Source organism: Mus caroli, chromosome 10 (assembly GCF_900094665.2).
Source record: "Mus caroli chromosome 10, CAROLI_EIJ_v1.1, whole genome shotgun sequence".
Taxonomy (NCBI): Eukaryota; Metazoa; Chordata; class Mammalia; order Rodentia; family Muridae; genus Mus; species Mus caroli.
The window spans coordinates 30,120,824-30,137,513 of record NC_034579.1 but is presented as its reverse complement, the minus strand read 5'-3'; the positions used below and the strand labels follow the sequence as shown (position 1 = coordinate 30,137,513).

At 40.5% G+C, this 16,690-nt stretch overlaps 1 protein-coding gene across 1 annotated transcript in view; it reads left to right on the top strand.

The window, feature by feature from the left end:
• The window catches only part of Nt5dc1 (5'-nucleotidase domain containing 1), a 109,977-nt gene extending 93,643 nt beyond the window's left edge, over nucleotides 1-16,334 (top strand). The window contains exons 8-11 of the mRNA XM_021173949.2: nucleotides 5,478-5,596; nucleotides 6,585-6,737; nucleotides 9,818-9,986; nucleotides 14,955-16,334. Of these exons, the coding sequence (XP_021029608.1) occupies nucleotides 5,478-5,596; nucleotides 6,585-6,737; nucleotides 9,818-9,986; nucleotides 14,955-15,085 (572 nt within the window). The 3' untranslated portion in view covers nucleotides 15,086-16,334. The remainder of the gene's footprint in view (nucleotides 1-5,477; nucleotides 5,597-6,584; nucleotides 6,738-9,817; nucleotides 9,987-14,954) is intronic.
• The last annotated feature ends 356 nt before the right edge of the window (nucleotides 16,335-16,690 follow it).

Genomic DNA, 16,690 nt, shown 5'->3' with positions numbered 1-16,690 from the left:
CTCACTGTGTAACTCTGGTTGATCCTGAACTCATACAGAAGACCAGGATAGTCTCTAACCTTATAACGATCTTCCTGCCTAAACATAACCTTTTTTAAAATTATCATATTTATAGACCTAGAAAACCTTTTTTAAAAAATCATACTTTCCCTAACTGTAGTTGTTTTATTTACAGCTGAAATTATATATTTATGATGTATACCATGATACTATAGCATATGTGTGCACTGTGTAACGGATAACTCAAGCAGTTTAACACATGTATTATCCCACGTAAACCCACTTAAAATCCAGTGTACATTCCGTTCCTGCTAAGTCTGGTCTCCAGAAACTGTAGTAGATCTCCTGCACTCATCCCTCCTACAGTTCATCTTTGCTGACATCTCTCCACTCTCCCCCTCCCCCAGCCTCACTGACCCATGACTTTAGTCTGACTACAGATCAGATGTTTTACATTCTGCATGTGAATGAGTTCATATAGTACTTGTCTGTCTGTGTCTGGTTTATCTCACTGAACCTTTATCCACCAGGCTCACTGATACTCTTACAAATACTAGCACTCTCTTCCTAAGGCTGAACAATACTTTACTGTGTATATTTTATTGGTTATCCACACCTGCAGATTCAACCAACCTCAGGACTAAACTATTCAAAGAAATTTCACAGGCACTGAACACAACATGTGTGTAGTTTTTTTTTCCTTGTCATTCCCTAAGTAACACATTATAACAACTCTTCTTGTAGCTTTTATATTAGAGTAGATAATGTAAGTAACTGGAAAGGTGATAGGAGCGTAGATTGATAAGTTTGCAGATGCAATGCTGTTTTGTGCTAGGGACCCTAGGGGTGGCTCTGAAACAAGCCTCCTGTGAATGATAAAGGATAATTATATACGTAGACGTTTTCCTTAATTCCTTAATTGATGTGGTGTGGCTTTGTATCTTGACCATTGGAAAAATGCTGCAATGAACATGGGGGTGTGGATATCTCTTCTATATGCTGACTCCCTATTCTGTTGATGTACTCAGATGCATGAGTGCTGGATTCTATGGTAGTTCTGTGTTTGCAGTGCCAAGGGTAAGACACCAGCCTTCATGCATGCTAAGCTCACTGGTTGTCCCAGCCCTATTCAATTTTTGGAGGAATCTCTATACTATACTAATTTCATTTTACTCAATAGTATGCAAGAATTTTTTTCTTCATGTCCTTACTATGTACTGTTGATTGGGTTTTTTTAAATAAGAAAACATTCTAAAAGGAGTGAGGTGATATATCCTTGAGCCTTTAATTTACCTTCTCTCTTGATTAATGATGATGGAGTTTTTCATACATTCACTGGGCATTTGTATATCTTTAAAGAATTGCTCCCTTGAGTTCTTTGTCTCATGGATGTTGTTACTTTTCTATTGAGTTGAGTTCCTTATGTGTTTACCACTTTGGCAGTGGGACCTGGGAGAACAGTCTAAAAATGAGGTGGACTAAAGTCTCATGTAATATCCAACCTCCGACAGCTATTGGGATTACAAAGAATAACATGAGTAAAGTTTTCATGCGTTCAAGCTGCATATGATCACAAGGACAGGCCGCACATGGCAAAAAACACTTATGCCTCTGTGTTTTTCCATAGAGGCATATAATGGATAGCTTAAACATGTAATTGAATAACAGCAGCAAGCAATAATGATTAATCTGAAGTAAACTTACTCCTATCTACCACACCTGGGGGAACCTCAAAAACACATTCCAAGGAGAATTCCATGTTTGGAAGAAACTGACATCATAGGACTCTTGTCTTTTTTTTTTTTTTTTTTTTTTTGGAGCTTTCACACGAACACTCAGAATTCTCCTCACTCACTGTGTCCCAACATTTATACATTTTGATCTTGGCCCCTTATTTGGGGCTCTCAGATACATTCTCCCTTCATGTGACATCTTCACACTCCATCGACTATCTCTTTTGCTGTGCAGATGGCAGTGCTGTAGAATGATGCAGCCCATCTGTCCATTTTTACTCTATTACCCCTGCTTTGGAATCCCAAAACGTCTTATAAATCTTAACTCTGTTATTTCAAAGATGAAAGTCTAGATTGATGTAGATCATTGCCCTGTTGTGACTTCTTTAAGATGCCTAGAAACCTCAAATATATGTGTCTTCATGCTCATGGTACAGATGTTTAGAAAGCCTCAGAGTCTGAGTGTGATTAACTCAATTTCTAAGGTTCTTTGGTGCCTTGATTTTTCTGGTATTTAAACCACGTTTAAATGGGAAATACAAAGAACCCTGTAATTTTTGGACTGAATGCAAATAGATGACTTTGGGAGTGCAAGACAAGAGAGCCAGAGCTGTGGTCAGCGGAGGGTGACATGGTCCTTCCTGGAAAGCCTGTGGCTCCTGTCCTTTTCCTGTGGATATTTCCTGTAGCTCTGTTCTATGCAGCTCACCAGCGTGTGCCTGCCTATCATCAGTCTGTGCCTACCCCCCCCCAATTGCCTTTTTCTTGCTAATGATCCCAGCTTTCTGCTTCCTATTGATGGTTTTACTCTCACTTGTACATTGATAGGTTCCAATTGCTCATTCTGTGACCCACAGAGACATAGTTTGTCTTCTATATTCTCCATACCCCAGGGATAGGTCTGAAAACTTGGAGTGCTCCTAGGAGCTCATCAGCCCTTGCCACCTAGCCTGCTGTCTCCTTACCACAATCCATAACTCCCTTAGAAATTTTGCCAGCCACAGATCTCAATGAAATGATGAAAACCCAGTCATCCTCTGTGTCTAACATCTGTCCTTAGGCTCACCCCTGTCTTCCTACCTCTACCCTCATCTTCTCTCAGGTAACTTGATGCAGCACTGCAGTATGCTTGGGTCTCTGAGCTTCAGCCCACATCAGCCTGGTAATCCTCAAGCCATCCTCCATATTAACAAGTAGGATGCTTGTCAAATCAGGTCTCTGCTATAACTGCCAGAAGTAAATTCAGTCTGTGTTCCAAACAGTCAAAGGCAGAGAAATAAAATTAAGATAGTAACCGTGCTAGAATAGAAAATCTCAGGAGCCAATCTCTGTGTTCAGTGTGTCCTTGATGAGGGCATGTGCCTGACATCAGTTGTTGCCATGGTAACTAGAGAAGAGCAGATGGTGCTGCAGCCAATGAGGGCCCTGTAACTCGGTCAGCCTGACCCCTGCTGACCCTAAGAAAAGTGTGGGGTGAGAGAAGCATCACATAGGCAGAGTCTGACCCCTCCCCCACTTCCTTTCTATGCTATGCAAAGGGAGAACTCAGCCCTTACCAATATTAAGATACAAGATTCAGAGGGACCTACCTACTATCTGGCTACTTCACTGCCAACTCACTCCCCACCCCATTGGCCTCAGCTGTTGTCAACATGTGAACATCCTTCCCAGCCCCCACCCCAGCCCCACCTTGCCTCATCTTTCCCCAGCCTAGCCTCCTTTCCTGAATGAATCTCGGGAGATTTTTTTTCTCTGCATAGCACTCGGTGTTTTAAACATTTATTTTCCTTCCATCTAGAAAACAAAGACAACCAAACATGCTGATTCACACCAAGCTTGTGTGAATAAGGAGACAACTTAACCATGAAGGTGCCAGAGCTGGAAATCCTTACATCTTCAGCCTGCTCTGCAGACCTTATGTAATCCCTCACTTCTGTGACTCTCTCCCCAATTCTTCTCTCTCCTCGTGCTCCATTCACGCTGACGTCAATCCATTATTTGCTTTTAAGCAGTTCAGTATCTTTCCAGTTACTCATTGGCAGGTATAGTATATATTTAATCACATCCACACAATCATGTCAGTTCTTACTCCATATAAGCATCCTATAGCCGGTAAGTTCTCTTCTCTTCCCTATTGTGTACTGGTTACAGTATCTCTGCTGAAAACATGACCTTTTATTCCTCATCCAGGTCTTTGTCCTGGCTGCTCTCTCTGTCGTTGCTTCTGGGATTGTAATGTATATACAGAATCACTTTGTTAAAATGGAGACTGATTTAGCCAGCCTGGGAAAACCTTAGCTTCTGCATTTTTAAGCTCAGAAGATGACACTTTAAGGGGCAATGAAGTAGATGGAAAGTATCCCCCTCCTCTGTCTGGAGACCCTTGTCCTTGCCCCATGGCATTCACAGGTAGTAGCACCTATCTGTTCCTTCTCAAGGGCTCTGGTTCTCTCCAAAGTATCACAGTGAAGTTGGCTGCTGAGATTTCTCTCCTGTTCAGGTGTGCCTCCCATGGGTAGCAGCCATGTATAGAAAGCTGTCCTTAGCACTGTGCCAATAACGTGTAAAACATTACTAAATGAATGTGGCAGAATCTTTCATTGTACCAGTTACAATTCCTGAGGCACACTGGGGTTACAGGTGTGTGCTTGCCATGAGCCTTATGTGGGCTCTGGGGATCCAAACGCAGGTCTGTCGGGAATTACTTTTTCCACTATGCCATCTCCACAGCACCTCTGTTCCTGTTTCTGTTCTATTGAATTTGCTCCACCTTACTAGCAAGTTGTTTATCTTTAGTAGTAAATCTTCCTGTCATAGCCCCTGTTTTGTGTACATTTCCTGAGAACACACAAATAAAAATCTACTTACCCTAGTCAGAACACCAGCAGAAACACAGAAACAATTGCACCAGTGATTTAGTGGGCAAGTGAGGTTAAATGGGGTTACATTCAGGAGCATGGATTACTTGTAGGCAGCTAAACCACTAAAGAAAAAAATCTCTTCCAGCTGTTAAATGGTTGATTACCTGTATGTCCTCAGGGAGGAGTAAGGAGCCCTTCCCCCAGAAAAAGAGACAGTCAATAAGCCCAAACGTTGTGCAAGTCTCCTGTCTCTTACTGATTACCACAGTTGCTAAGGATTCAAAAGGCAATAACCATGTCACCCTGGGGAAAGAAAAGCCATTAGTAGGATAATTGTTCTATTACAACCCCAACATGAATTAGCATTTAATAGATATTTTGTTTGAAATTTTGCTTTCTACCCATGGCAAGAAACGTTATGGTGTTCACTTAGTAAACCATTTATAAAGCAGAGGCAGTAATGGCACTTGCTACCAAGACAGAATACCTAACAATCTGTTTAATCCACAGAACCAACTCCTAAGACTGGTCTCTGTGTGCCACGGCGTGCACACACCCATGCATAAATAGACAGACAGATAGATAGATAGATAGATAGATAGATAGATAGATAGATAGATAGATAGATAGATGTGCCACGGCGTGCACACACCCATGCATAGACAGATAGATAGATAGATAGATAGATAGATAGATAGATAGACAGACAGACAGATAGACAGATGGATGAAAGCTAGATCTAATAAATAACTGTAAGCACACACAATGCTTATAACAGGTGCTTACTGAATGCGCACGTCCTTCCCATATGCTTTCCTTCTATACACGGTTCATGGCCCAATGTGCAGCCCATCTAAAAGATTGTTGTCAACCATACTTGCAGAGAATGATGAAGAGAAGGATGAGCTGCCATCTCTGGATAAACCCGGCTGGTACTCCCAAGGGAATGCTGCCCACCTTTATGAGCTTCTGAAGAAAATGACCAGCAAGCCTGAACCCAAGGTAATTTCTGATTGAGGCAGAGTTCTTTATGTCCATGTGTGGATACAAATGGTGTGAACAGAGTCATGGGTGCAAATGGTTAGCAGTTGTATTCTGCCTCTGAGCACCTGCTACATCTCTCCTTCTGCCTCTTTGACTAGATGCACTCAGTCTTTATTTGTGACAGGAAAAACAAGGATTCCAGAGAGGCCACAGGTCTAGAAAGTACACAGTTCATACATGCAGTGCCTGAGAAATGACATTCTGATAACACCAAACAAAGAATATTTTATAAATAAAACGAGGGGTGACTAACAACACTGACCAGCTTTTCCTCAAAGAGTTGTTTGTTTCTGATCCCTTGGTCACATTGTCATTGTTGGACATTGACTCTACATGATGCATACCATAAGCCTGGTGATCAGGAAGAATCATTGGGTAGCTAGCTGGCCATGGTTCATTGGTACCTACTTCCTTGGCCTCCTGAGAACTACTCAAGGGATCAGTAGATCCAGGACCTTGGTTCTTAGCCCTTAATCTCAGGCCCTCTTCTGTGAATGGAGGGGTGTGGTCTGGATCAGTAGGGCTTTGCCTCAGGATATCTGAGGGCCTTTCCAAATTGTGCATGCCGGAACCATACATTCATGAGTTCTGTTTCAGCAGATCCGGGGCAAGTCCACAGAGTGTATAAACTCTTAAACAGTGGTTAGGATGCATGTTCTTAGTAACAAGTAATCCCTATAATAGATTGTATTATTAACATGTGAAAACACACAGGCTCACTTCTTCATGAGGAATATCAAGTAAAATTGTTTCTCATATTCTACCTTCCTGCCTTCTTCAACAAACCTGAGAATCATATAGGACCAATAATATGTGTGTGAAATTATTTGTGGGACTTTAAGACCCTTGGGGTGGCTGCTGCCTGTGGAGGGCCTTCCTTCTGTTTTCTGTGCTGTGGCCACCACTCTCACCTCCATGCCTCATTCAGAATTCTGTCTGATCACAGGTCGTTTACTTTGGTGACAGCATGCATTCAGACATTTTCCCAGCCCATCACTATACTAACTGGGAGACAGTCCTTATTCTTGAGGAGCTTCAGGGACAAGAAACGGAAAAGCCTGAGGAAGCAGAGCCTCTGGAGAAAAGAGGAAAATATGAGGTAAGGATCCTTTCTGCCGTTTTTGAGGCAGGAGATATGGGGGGTGGCAGTGTTTGAAAGCTAAAGTCTCCTTATGCTACCTGACTTTAGAATCAGCTGGGGATTGTGTTAGATGCCTGTAGTCCCTCCATGGTAAACAGAACAAGAGGATCAGAATCTCAGGAGCAAGTTTTACACCAGTCTGGGCTTTATGTGATCCTGTCTCAAATTAGCAAATTATTCTGGTCTGCCTGGATACCTTCATGTTTCTATACTCTGTGTCCAGATTACTATTATTTAATGACTTCCACCTAAGCAGATGACTCTAGTCAACCTAGTTTTAAGAGCCTGGTATGTGTCATCATCATTCTGTCATGGATGGCGAGAACTGTATGCGGTTCCCCCTCTAACTGGGGAGCTATTGGCATGGCAGTTAATGACTGCAAGGGAAGGGTAGTCATTTGTTTCAATCATGTAGCCAATAATAAGTGGCCCATGATCCAATAAATAAGCCCACACCTTTGTTCATACAAACACCCCTAATTAAACTCAGTGGGTCATTTTTGAAAGGACATGAAAGTAGAAGGGAGACTCACGAGAAGAAATAGTTCAGAGGAGGGGAACAAGAAGGTAAGGAAATGAATATAATCCAAATCCATAATATACATGTGTGAAATCAAGGGGAAATACCAAAAATAAATAAATAAATAAATGTTATCTGTCATGTATCTCTCAGCTTAGGTTTAAAAGTAAATGAAGCAATTGTATTTGTTTCAGCAATATCTTTTGCCATAAACCTGAGACTCCGACTAATGAAGTCCAGATGGAACAATATAGAGCTCCATCCTGTGTCTTTGAGCAGCACTGCTGAGAGTTTAGACCCGTCGCTGCCTCCCTGTGGAGGGGACAGAACTCAGACGTCTTTAATCCCAGCAGAAAGCAAACACTCTCTAGAGAAAACTAAGAGCTGGGGAGTCCCTTGTGATTAAGAAAAATGCAGATTTTCCAAATGTTAAGCATGTAATATATAAAGAGTCTGTCTTTCAGTTCAAAAAGTTCAAAACTGCCTATAGAAGAGCATTCTAGTCAAGAATGAAAGGAGAGAAATATGATGGTCCCCTTCCTCATCCTTCACCTAAAAATGAACTCTGAAGGGGCATTATAGACCTGGAAATAAAGCCATGCCTGTAATGGTTATTAAGTTTGAAAATGTTGTAACTGTGGTGATTTGAATGTGAATGGCCCCCATAGGCTCATCTATTTGATTACCCATCTCCAGTTGTTGGAACTGTTTAGGAGGGATTAGGAAGTGTGACCTTCTCACTAAGTAAATAACTACTCTCTACATCTTAGTTATAGGCAAGAATATAATCTCTTAGCTAGTGCTGCAGCACCATGCCTGCCTGCCTGCTGCCATATTCCCCACGATGTTGATCCTGGACTCTGACCCTATGAGCCCTCAATACACTCTTCTGTAAGTTATCATAATCAAGGTGTCTCTTCACAGCAGTAGAAAAGTAGCTGAGACAGTGATCTCATTGTAAGGAATGATTTCCCAAGTTATAACTTGAAGGACAGTAAAAAGTAGGAATACAGCTAGGGAGATGGCTCAGTCAGTAAAGTGCTTGCCTTGAAATCATAAGGACCTGAGTTCAGTCCCAAGAACACACGTTTTCTTAACATTCCCTGATGACACATGTTTGTAATGGCTTCGAGAGATAGGGGTGGGCGAAAGGTCTTGCTGGCCTGTCACTTTAACCAAAGCAGTGAGCACCAGGTTCAATGGGAGAGCCTGTCTCAAAAACATAAGATTGAGAGAGAAAAACACTCACTATCCACCTCTGCCCTGTGCATGCACATATATGCACACACATGCACACATAGAAGTAAATAAGTACCTGGAGTATACCTACCCTTTGGAAAATCAATAATGAAGAGTTTGTGGCTAGACCTAGAAATGAACATACTTATTTTTCAGTTCTCTCAATGAAGACCTAGAAAATATTCATAGGAAAAACAACAACCAGTAACCCAGGTATGGTGGTGCACTTCATCTCAGCACTTGGGAGACAGAGGCAGGCAGATCTCTACAAGTTCAAGGCCAGCCTTGTCTACATAGCAAGTTCCAGACCAGTCAATGATTTACAATGAGACCCTGTCTGTCAACATCCAATGTGTTGAGGGATCCCAAATGAGAGTCGCATTAATCAGGACACATGGATGCAACACAAAAGCTAGATGATGCACAGTTTATTCAAAGTTCCAGCATCTTTTATACAGAAGGCAGAATAAAGATTTCCCCTAGCTTCTAATTCTTACTAACTGCTGTTTCCCTAGCAATAGCTTATCTTGGTTCAAGGTGACCCAAGCCTCTTTGCACACTGAGAAATCTTTCAGCAGTCCAACTCTTAGTTCCTTCTTATAATTAAAAACAAAGTTACTTTCTCATGAGAAAAGGATCATGAAGGCCACTTCCTCAGACATGCAGCTCACATGGCAGAAGACCAGGATTCTCTGCTTGAGAGAGTATGTCTTCTTGGTGTCTCAGTATGCTGAGAGTCACAAAGATCCCATGTTGCCGCGCAACTAGCAAGCTAGGAGCAGTGACCTCACGCCATTTCTCTATAGCTGTCAATAAATTAAATAAATAAACAAAATAGAAACCAGTCATTTTAAACCTTTATTGATGTATTGGCTTCATGTTTCAGATACACTGAAAGAATAAATAAGTTTTTATATTCTCACACTCTTCTAAAAGACAAAAATTAACAAAAAATTCCAATGGAGTGGGTTTTTAATTATCCTACAATATAATAAGACTAATGATGATGATAGTAGGTAAATTAGAATTATTTTAATCATAGAGAATATATAGTTTTTAGATTATGAAAACTGACTTTTTAAGGAGCCAATCCTGGGTCACGTTAAAGTGCACTCATAATAAGGAAATATTATTTTCTTTCCAAACATGTAACAGGTTTCCAAACCCTGCCCATAGGTCCCTGTAGCTTTTCCTCCTGTTTATTTAATGAGTAGAAAACACTTGCAGGAACATTTCACTATGATACCGTTCTAATTACAGTTGTTCCTTCCTCTTCCAGGCACCAAAGGTAAAGCCTCTAAACTCCTTGTCTAATAAATGGGGCTCATACTTTATTGACTCAGTCTCTGGACGGGGGAGGGCAGAAGACTCCTTGGTTTATACATGGTCCTCTAAGAGAATCAGCACCTACAGTACAATTGCAATTCCAAGCATTGAATCTATTGCAGGTAAGGGGAAAATAGCTGTGACGCCTCTCCCTGTCCACAATAGTAACCATTAGAGCTGTTGTCTTCAAAAGGAGCCGTCTTCTTAAGACATTGAGTTAATTTTTTCCTTTATTTTAGAGGTTATGATTTAATTACATCATTCTTCACTTCCTTTTAAACACCTCTCATATACCCCTCCTATTCTCATTCAAATTCATGACCTCTCTCGTCACTGATTGTTACGTGTGTGTGTGTGTGTGTGTGTGTGTGTATTCCTAAATATATCTTGCTCGGTATATATGAGTTGCTCTTTAAGGGAAAGAGCTTCTAGATATCGTAGCCTGGGTCAGGATCTCCCCCACCCCCCACTTCCTATCCTATCCCACCCCGAGACATGCACCTTTCTGGAGTCAACTACAAAAGCTGGACATTTTAAAAATCTATTTGAAGAATTAGGATACAGGTTGGAAGAAGTACCAGGACGATGAACCTGGCTTTGGGGCTGCTTTCCCCACAGAGGTTTGAGTGAACCTTTCAGTAACTTCATGTAACCTCTAGGATGGGAACAGAAAAACATGAGCCTGGTGAGCTCCTTCAAGTCTCTGTTGTAAGGGAGAGTTAAGGCAGAGTCCACATTTTCACAGGGGCTGAAACTCGGCTTCAAACAGCTGAATAGCAAAAATTATTAGTTCCCCCCAACAGTGGCTAAAGCCTCCATATACTTGATGAAAATGAAAGTCCATTTTCTTTTGAGAAATATATTATTCCAGGAAACAAACACTTCTTAAAAGTAATTCATATAATGTACAACCCAGAATGAAAAATTGCCAGGAATATGAGTCTAGGAGACCACAAAAATAACAAAACACCCAACTACAAAAAACAAAGGCATGGGACATTTTGTAGAGATGTAAACACTAAGATGATGGAAATTTTTAATTAAATCTTTCAAGATCAAAATGGAGGTAGTAATGAGTTGATTAGACACAGTGGAAGTGAATTGCTGTACTGGGAAAGAGCTCAAAGGAGGCCAGCAGTTGCAGCCCCATATCATAGGGCCTGCCTGGCATGTGCAAAGCCTGGGTTCACTCCCCAACACTGTGGGAGAGAGCCAACAGAAAGGAAGGTGGGTGCAGAATGGAGCTCCACCAGGTAAAACCACAGGAGACTCTGAAAGCAGGCTGAAGGAGGCATAAAAGTATGGAGATTTTTGTAATTGGGGTCCAAGAGTAACTATAGTCATGTGGAACAAACCAGATGCTTTGGTAAACATTTGTTATTAACATGAAAGTGACTTAATGATACGTTCTCTGGAACATACATAGGAACTTAAAGTCTGAAACACTCACTGGGATGCCTTCATTCTTCAGATGGAAACAATCTGTCCTCGTTTATTTGAGAAGCCCACCCTGCTATATAGAGGTGCTTTCGGTGTGGAGTCCTAGGGTCCAGATTGCTTCTGAATTTGGCAAAGGACTTGAGGAGAAAAGAGCAGAAACCAGTTTTCTGCCCTTCCTTTGCACTGGGTTCCTAGCTAATCACTTCTGTTTCTGTCTCTGCTGTCCTAGAAGATTGCCTAAAGTCCCTGGGTTTTCTGCTGCCAGTAGCTAGCCTAGCCTTCAGCCTGAACACACACACATGAAGGAAAATCAGTGGCAGAAAGTGGCTTCCCTCTTCATTCATTGATCTTCCTTGGAATCCTGTGTTCCTGAGTGTCACCCTGGTGTTTATCTAGTTCCCCTCCAAGTCAGAACCCTGGATATGTGTTTAAACTTCACATTCCTAGGTTGGAGCCAATGGTATCAGAGTACATTTTCTTCCTTACAGAATGCATACTAGAGAAAAAAGCAAGATACCTACCGGAATTATCAGTAGGATGGTGGTGGTGGCTCTAAGTTAGGCTTGATCTTCTAAAATAACCTTGTTCTGAAATGGTATTTTGTTCTCAGGTGTTTCTTTTTGTTGTTGTTCAATGCTTACACATAAAACTAAAGACAGCCTTAAAATAATCTTTCTTACCAAAAGAAAAAAAAATCTGAAAAACTGTTAACAAAACCAGTTTCTTTCAAAATAATTAAGAATTTTATTGAGGTGATATAGTAATCGAAGCCACTGGATAGTTCTAAGATACCCAGATGGATATAAAAAATTATCAAGTGTGGTTGTGAATAGTAAGAAAGTCAAAGAAAAATGAGTTTCCATTCTAAAACCTACTTCTAAAATATTTAGAAAATGAGCCCTCAGTTGTCACATCCATGCACCTTTCTTTTTCTTCATTTTGTAAATATGTATTTAATTGTATTTGTGTCTGTCACATGCATGCAGGCACCTGTGACAGCCACCCAATGTAGATGCTTGAACTGAGCAAGGGTGCTCTGGAAGAGCAGTGAATGCTCATAATCAAGAGGCACCTCCAGCCTCTCACTCTCATATTCTCAAAGCTCTCTCCCTGAACCCTAGGAGAGCAAATGACGAGGCCAGCTTCGCTCAAAGGAGCTAATGAGCAGGTCAAACAAAACTGAAGCAAACCCTTCCCTCCCTGGGAAATGTGGAGAGTATTAGTTCTGATGCTGGAGTCGCCTCTTCAAACTGTAACACAATAATCACACTGTTTGACTATGTTGCCTCTCCTACAGAACTGTAGCTTGATTATATCAGTCAGACTCAGTGGTTGGCACTGCTGTGTCGCTTACTTCAGAACAAGAAAGGTAGCTCTAGGCAAAGGTGTGATGGTCACGGCTTTACACATACGAACGATACAATCTTGTGTGACTTAGATCCTGCAGTTGAAGTTCCAAGAGTCACTCTGTTTCTCTGTGTCTTTTTACCATGTGGGAATCTATTCCGTTTTGAACACTTCATGTAAGTGTCCCACAGTTGGGGTAATATGACTGATAAAGTGTATTCATGACAGAATTTAAGAGAAAACTGCTACAATCAGTAGAAATTAGGAGGAGGGAGTTCTTGTTTCTCTTGTTCGAAGTAGTTAACTGTCATCAGTGACTTCCCTACTGCAGAGATGCACTGTCTTTTTCTTGATGACTCATCATCTCATGAATCACTAGGCTTGTGATTTTTGTTTTCTGAGTTTGCATGTGCGTGCTCTTGTGTGGTGTGTGTGTGTTTCTTCAGGCAGTCATCCACCTTTCCCTTGAGATGGAATCTTTCATGGGTCTGGAACTTACCAAGTAACCAAGGTAAGGTAGGCTAGCTAGCTGGTCAGCAAACTAGAGAGCTGCCTATGTCCACTTCCCCAACAGGGGATTACAAGTGTGCACCACTTCACACAGGTCTTTAATGTGGGTTCTGGGATACAACGCAGGTCCTGCTGGATGTAACAAGTACTTTACCAACTGAGCAATCTCTCCAGCTTCAGATTGCTTTTTTTTAATGTATGTATATGTGAGGTCTGTGTGACTGTGTGTGTGACTCTGTGTGTGTGTGTGACTGTGTGTGACTCTGTGTGTGTGTGTGTGTGTGTGTGTGTGTGTAGAGGCCAGAAAGGGGCTTCAGATTCCCTCGACTGGAGGCATGGGAGTTTGTGAGCTACCTAATATTTGTGCTGGGATTCAAACTCTGGTTCTCTTGATGAAACAGCAAGTGTTCTTAAGCACTGAGCCATCTCTTCTGCTCCCTGCTTTTCTTTTCTGTTTCTTTCCTTTTTTAAATGTATTTTTATTATTAAATTATGTATATCTGTATATATATGTGTCTCTGTTGGTATGTGCACATGAATGCATGTGTCCACAGAGGTATCAGATCCCCCTTACAATGAAAAGCACTTGTGAGCCACTTGATGTGTGTGTGTTCTAGGAACCAAACTTGGGCCCTCTGTAAGAGCAGTACATTTTCTTAACCACTGAGCTATCTCTCTAACCACCCCTGCTTTGTAAGGCATTGGGGGGTGGGGGGGGAGGGTGCAAGAAGAGGTCAACAGATCCCTGAATCTGGAGTCATATGTGGTTATGGACCACTTGATGTGGATGCTGGGAACCAAATTTAGAGCCTCAGGAAGAACAGCAAGTGATTTTTAACTGTGGAGCCAACTTACCAGGCCCTCATATTTCTTAATAAGAAATTGTTGCAGTTACCATAAGCAGCATTGCTGTTGCATGTTTCATAGTTATGTCGATCATAACTAAATACCCAGGGGCCAGGATGCATGATGTTTCCTAATGCTAACTGATTTCCTCTTCACAGTAAACCTAGCTTTCTCTGACACTGGGAAAGCAATGTTCCCTCTTTCTACTCAGGAGCAGTTGTTTCTGGTAATGGTTAACTGCTTGAGCCTCAAAGCTTCTCAGTGGCACCTAATAGAATTTAGGCCAGAGTTCTGGGCACTTCATGTAGTATGTCTAAATGTGTCTTGGCATACATACTTACTGCAAATTTTATATACTTTACACTCTGCATCCTTGGTGCCAACCTATCTATAGTACAAGTATCACAATTATGAAACTCTGAAAAATAGAAACACTGGATTATTTTATTCTTTTGTTTTGTTTTTAACATTATAATTACACCAATTCCCCCTTTTCCTTCCTCTAAACCCTCCCAAACGTCCCTCGTTGCTCATTCAAATTCATGGCCTCTGTTTTCATTAATTGCCATTACATGTATATATAATGTGTGTGTGTGTGTGTGTGTGTGTGTGTGTGTGTGTGTGTGTATCCCAAAATACATAAATACAAACCATTCTATCTGTATAATGCTACTTGTTATATACATGTTTTCAAGGCTGACCGTTTGGTCCTGGATAACCAGTGGTGTGCTCTTCCCCATGCCTCCCACTTCCAGCATGCTTTAGTTATCTCTAGTTCTTTGTGTGTTGTGGGAACTTCATGGCCATTTCATCATCAAACTTTAATGTGACTGTTATTGCTGTCCTTGTTCAGCTTATCAAACACTGGATTTTAATCTATTTGTATTTATGAAAGAAGTTTGAGGGCTTATAAAACAAATCATTTTTTTTCCTTCCTGTCCTCACAGACTTACCCCTGGACTACAAATTTACAAGATTTTCTACAAACAATTCAAAAATGGCTGGTTACTATCCCTCGGTCCATTATACCTTGGGTTCTCAAGACACAGACAGCAAAATAATATCTACTGAAAAATGAACCAACCTATGTTCAGTAGACATACTGTTTAAAAAATGTTAGTTTTCCACAACAATGCAAATGTTTTATAAGAACAATTTTTCAATGAAAATTGACCAAATGGATACTTGTCAGTCTGTCTTTTTAAAATATAAGTAATTTTATATAAATCATTTTAATGTTTAACAGTTCTTATTATATTAATATTTTTAGTACCCTAGACTAAAAGAGAACATGACTGATATTTTCTATGCTGGCAATTTTGAGGATTCTCCCAAGGCAATAGACAAACACATGCATCTACCTGGTCCAGCAGTTTCCACTCCTGTCCACAGTCTAATAGCACAGCAGCATAGAACTTGAAAATGCAAATCTGAGTGCTTCCTCCCAAACCTACGAAATCAGAAACTTTGGGAGTGGGGCCAGCAATGGCTTTTAAGCAAGCTTCCAATAAATCGGATGCTCTATTATGATTTGAGACCTAGTAGGTAAACCCTGTTCTGAGTATTCATACTTTTAATTGAAAGTGTAATCTGAATTGATAACACCAAAGTCTAGTGAAACTAGGTTATTGTTCCAGGCTATTAGGCTTTTTGCTATTTATTTTTTTCCCCAAAATACATAAAGAGACATGATTTGTTAAGATAATATTACTTCATTCCTTAGTATTAATTTCTCACATTAGGAGGAAGTTAAATTTATACCTATTAAATTCAGCTTTGTCCTTGGAAAGGGAGCTGGAAGACACCGTTGTTTAGGTACACTTCAGGTTAGGATATGCTGTGCTCTGTGTGGTTTTGATAAGTTAACATGTGCATCAGATCATGTATACACAAGATATTCAGATTCAGTTGATGTTTTGTAAGTTCCTGGGTCCTCTTTTGCCTGTTAACTTCACTGTACATAAATGGATGGGATTAGAAAATATTATCATTATTTTTGTCTTGGAATTTAGCATATTAAGGTGTGCACTGAAAAATTATTTTCTTAAAATTTCCAAATATTCAGATAAATCCTAACTGTACTATGAAGATGTGTTTCTCAGGGTAATTAAAAAGGAAACAGAACTTATTTCTTTACTATCAGTATATTTGATGTTGATCAATAAGAATACATATACAGACATATATTTGATATCCAAAATGTCATTAGAGTATTATAATGAGCACATGCAATCAAGCTTAGGGCCAAATAAACACTCTTATCTATCTATTGTATGCTTTAAGTAGAGAATTCACTTTGCTTTAAAATAAAGCTATTTTTCCTTATAGATGTTTGTATTATTGAATAAGAATATTTTTTCATTTATATTTGTCTGTGTTTTTATGTGTCCCTGTGCCTACCTGTGTGTGTGCCTACAAGTATGTGTATCTCTGTGTGTGTGCCTATGTGTGAGTACCTGTGTTCCTCTATGTGTGTGTGTTTGTATTCTTTTCCTCTACTATATGTGTCCCAGTGATTAAGCTTAGGTCAGTCACACTTGGGGCAAGTGCCTTTACCCACAGAGACCCAAGAATGCACTTATAAATGGTTGGTTTAAGAATTTAGAAGCCCAAATTTAAAAGTTAATTGTACTTCCTTTGCCCACTAAAGAGCAGGGGGAAAGTAACTTAAAGTAAAAAGTCC